At 40.4% G+C, this 2,162-nt stretch overlaps 2 protein-coding genes across 2 annotated transcripts in view; both read right to left on the reverse strand.

Moving 5' to 3' along the window:
* Positions 1–223: 223 nt before the first annotated feature.
* Positions 224–943, reverse strand: LOC111411315. The gene is made up of 2 exons (XM_023041857.1): positions 785–943; positions 224–694 (listed from the first exon to the last, which is right to left on the reverse strand). Exons 1-2 carry the CDS (start codon positions 941–943, stop codon positions 224–226), a joined length of 630 nt encoding a protein of 209 aa, XP_022897625.1.
* Positions 944–1,011: 68 nt separating this feature from the next.
* The window catches only part of LOC111411316, a 2,046-nt gene continuing 895 nt past the window's right edge, over positions 1,012–2,162 (reverse strand). The window contains exons 2-3 of the mRNA XM_023041858.1: positions 1,439–2,075; positions 1,012–1,337 (exon numbers count right to left, since the gene is read on the reverse strand). Coding sequence (XP_022897626.1) covers positions 1,012–1,337; positions 1,439–2,075 — 963 coding nt within the window. The remainder of the gene's footprint in view (positions 1,338–1,438; positions 2,076–2,162) is intronic.

A 2,162-nucleotide genomic window follows, 5' to 3' on the forward strand; every position in this document is an offset into this window, starting at 1 on the left:
ACGAGCTTTCCAACGAGACCAATATTCATATACTTATTGTCGCTCCGTCAATATCTACATTTTAACCCGAATAAAATTCAATTTTACTTTTTATATATTTTAGTCCCTAAACTTTTAAAATATTAAAACTTAGCATACATAAATCAAATTTTATTCTATGAAAATTTGGGTTACTACAATCTTCCCTCCTTAAAATATTTTCGTCCTCAAAAATTTACCTTGGTTACTCAAAGAGCTCTGGATACTTGGCTTTAAGCTCCTCTTCTTTCTCCCAAGTTGACTCATCAAGTCCATGATTTCGCCACTGGATCTTGACTAAGGAAACCTCTTTGTTTCTGAGTTGATGTAGCTTTCTCTCCAAAATCATCATCGGGGTTTCTTCATATGATAAGTCCTTTTGTACATCCAATGTCTGGTAACTTATTACATGATTGGGGTCATGAATATATTTTCTGAGCATCGATATATGAAACACGTTATGCACTGCTGCAAGTTCAGGGGATAAGGCAAGTCGGTAAGCCATAACGCCAATCCTTTCAAGGATTTCGAAAGGTCCAATAAATCGCGGTCTCAACTTTCCCTTCTTGTCAAATCTCAATACGCCCTTCATGGGTGCTACTTTAAGGAAAACTTTGTCGCCCACACTAAATTCCAAATCCTTTCTCCTACGATCTGCATAACTCTTCTGTCGATCCTATGCAGTCTTTATTCTGGCTCTAATTTTGTCAACTGACCCAACTGTTCGTTCAATAATTTCAGGACCTAAAATTATGTTATTTCCAACCTCATCCCAATGGATAGGGGATTTGCACTTCCTTCCATAAAGAGCTTCGTATGGGGCCATACCTATAGTGGCCTGGAAGCTATTGTTGTAAGCAAATTCCACTAAAGGCAGGTGTGTCTCCCAACTACCTCCAAGATCCAAAACACATGCCCGCAACATATTCTCAAGGGTTTGAATGGTTCTTTCTAATTGTCCATCTGTCTGTGGATGATAAGCAGCACTAAACTTCAGTTTCGTCCCCATGGCTGTCTGCAAACTTTTCCATTAGACGTGAACCTCGGATCTCTATCTGAAACAATAGTGACTGGAACTCCATGCAATCTGACTATCTCTTTGATGTATAGCTGTGCAAACTGTTCCATGTTGAAGGTTACCTTGATTGGTAGAAAATGGGCTGACTTTGTCAAACGATCAACCACTACCCGAATAGCATTGTGACCTTTTGCTGTCCTTGGGAGGCCTACCACAAGTCCATCGTTATATGTTCCCACTTCCATTCTGGAATATCCAATGGTTTTAGTAGTCCTGATGGTCTTTGGTGTTCTGCCTTGACCTGCTGACAGATAAAATATTTTTCAATGAATTGACCAATTCCTCTCTTCATATTTCTCCACCAAAATGTATCTAGGAGATCTCGATACATTTTCGTACCACCTGGATGTGCTGAATACGGGGCAGAGTGAGCCTCTTCCAGTATCTCATTTATTATACTTTCATCTTTAGGTACACATAACCTTCCTTTGAAAGTCAGGGCATTATCTGCAGACATTTCAAATCCCATACGTTTGTTTGTGCCAACCTCAGCCTTTATCTTCTGTAGGAATGGATCCTTATTCTGTGCCTCCTTGATTCGATCAAGAAGAATAGGCCGAATCATAAATGCTCTTACTCTTGCTGTAGTCTGAGTCGGTGGCGTGATAACTTCCAATCTCAATTTCTCAAAGTCTCTTACCAAGTGTTTCTGCACTGTGGGTAGAACTGTTAACTGTGATCCTGTCTTTCTGCTTAGGGCATTTGCAACTACGTTAGCCTTACCCGGATGGTAATGAATCGTGCAGTCGTAATCTTTTACTAGTTCCAACCATCTCCTCTGTCTCATATTCAGTTCCTTCTGTGTGAAGAAGTGTTTAAGACTCTTGTGGTCTGTATAAATTTCACACTTCCCACCATAGAGATAATGACACCATATCTTTAAGGCATGAACTACCGCTGCAAGATCCAAGTCGTGTGTTGGGTAGTTTTGTTCATACTGCTTCAACTGTCCCGAGGCATAAGCAAGCACTTTTCCATGCTACATAAGTACACAGCCCAAACCATGCTTTGAGGCATCGCTATAGATCACAAATCCCTCTGAACCTTCAGGTATCGTCAATACAGG

The sequence above is a fragment of the Olea europaea genome, chromosome 15, assembly GCF_002742605.1.
Source record: "Olea europaea var. sylvestris chromosome 15, O_europaea_v1, whole genome shotgun sequence".
Classification (NCBI taxonomy): Eukaryota; Viridiplantae; Streptophyta; class Magnoliopsida; order Lamiales; family Oleaceae; genus Olea; species Olea europaea.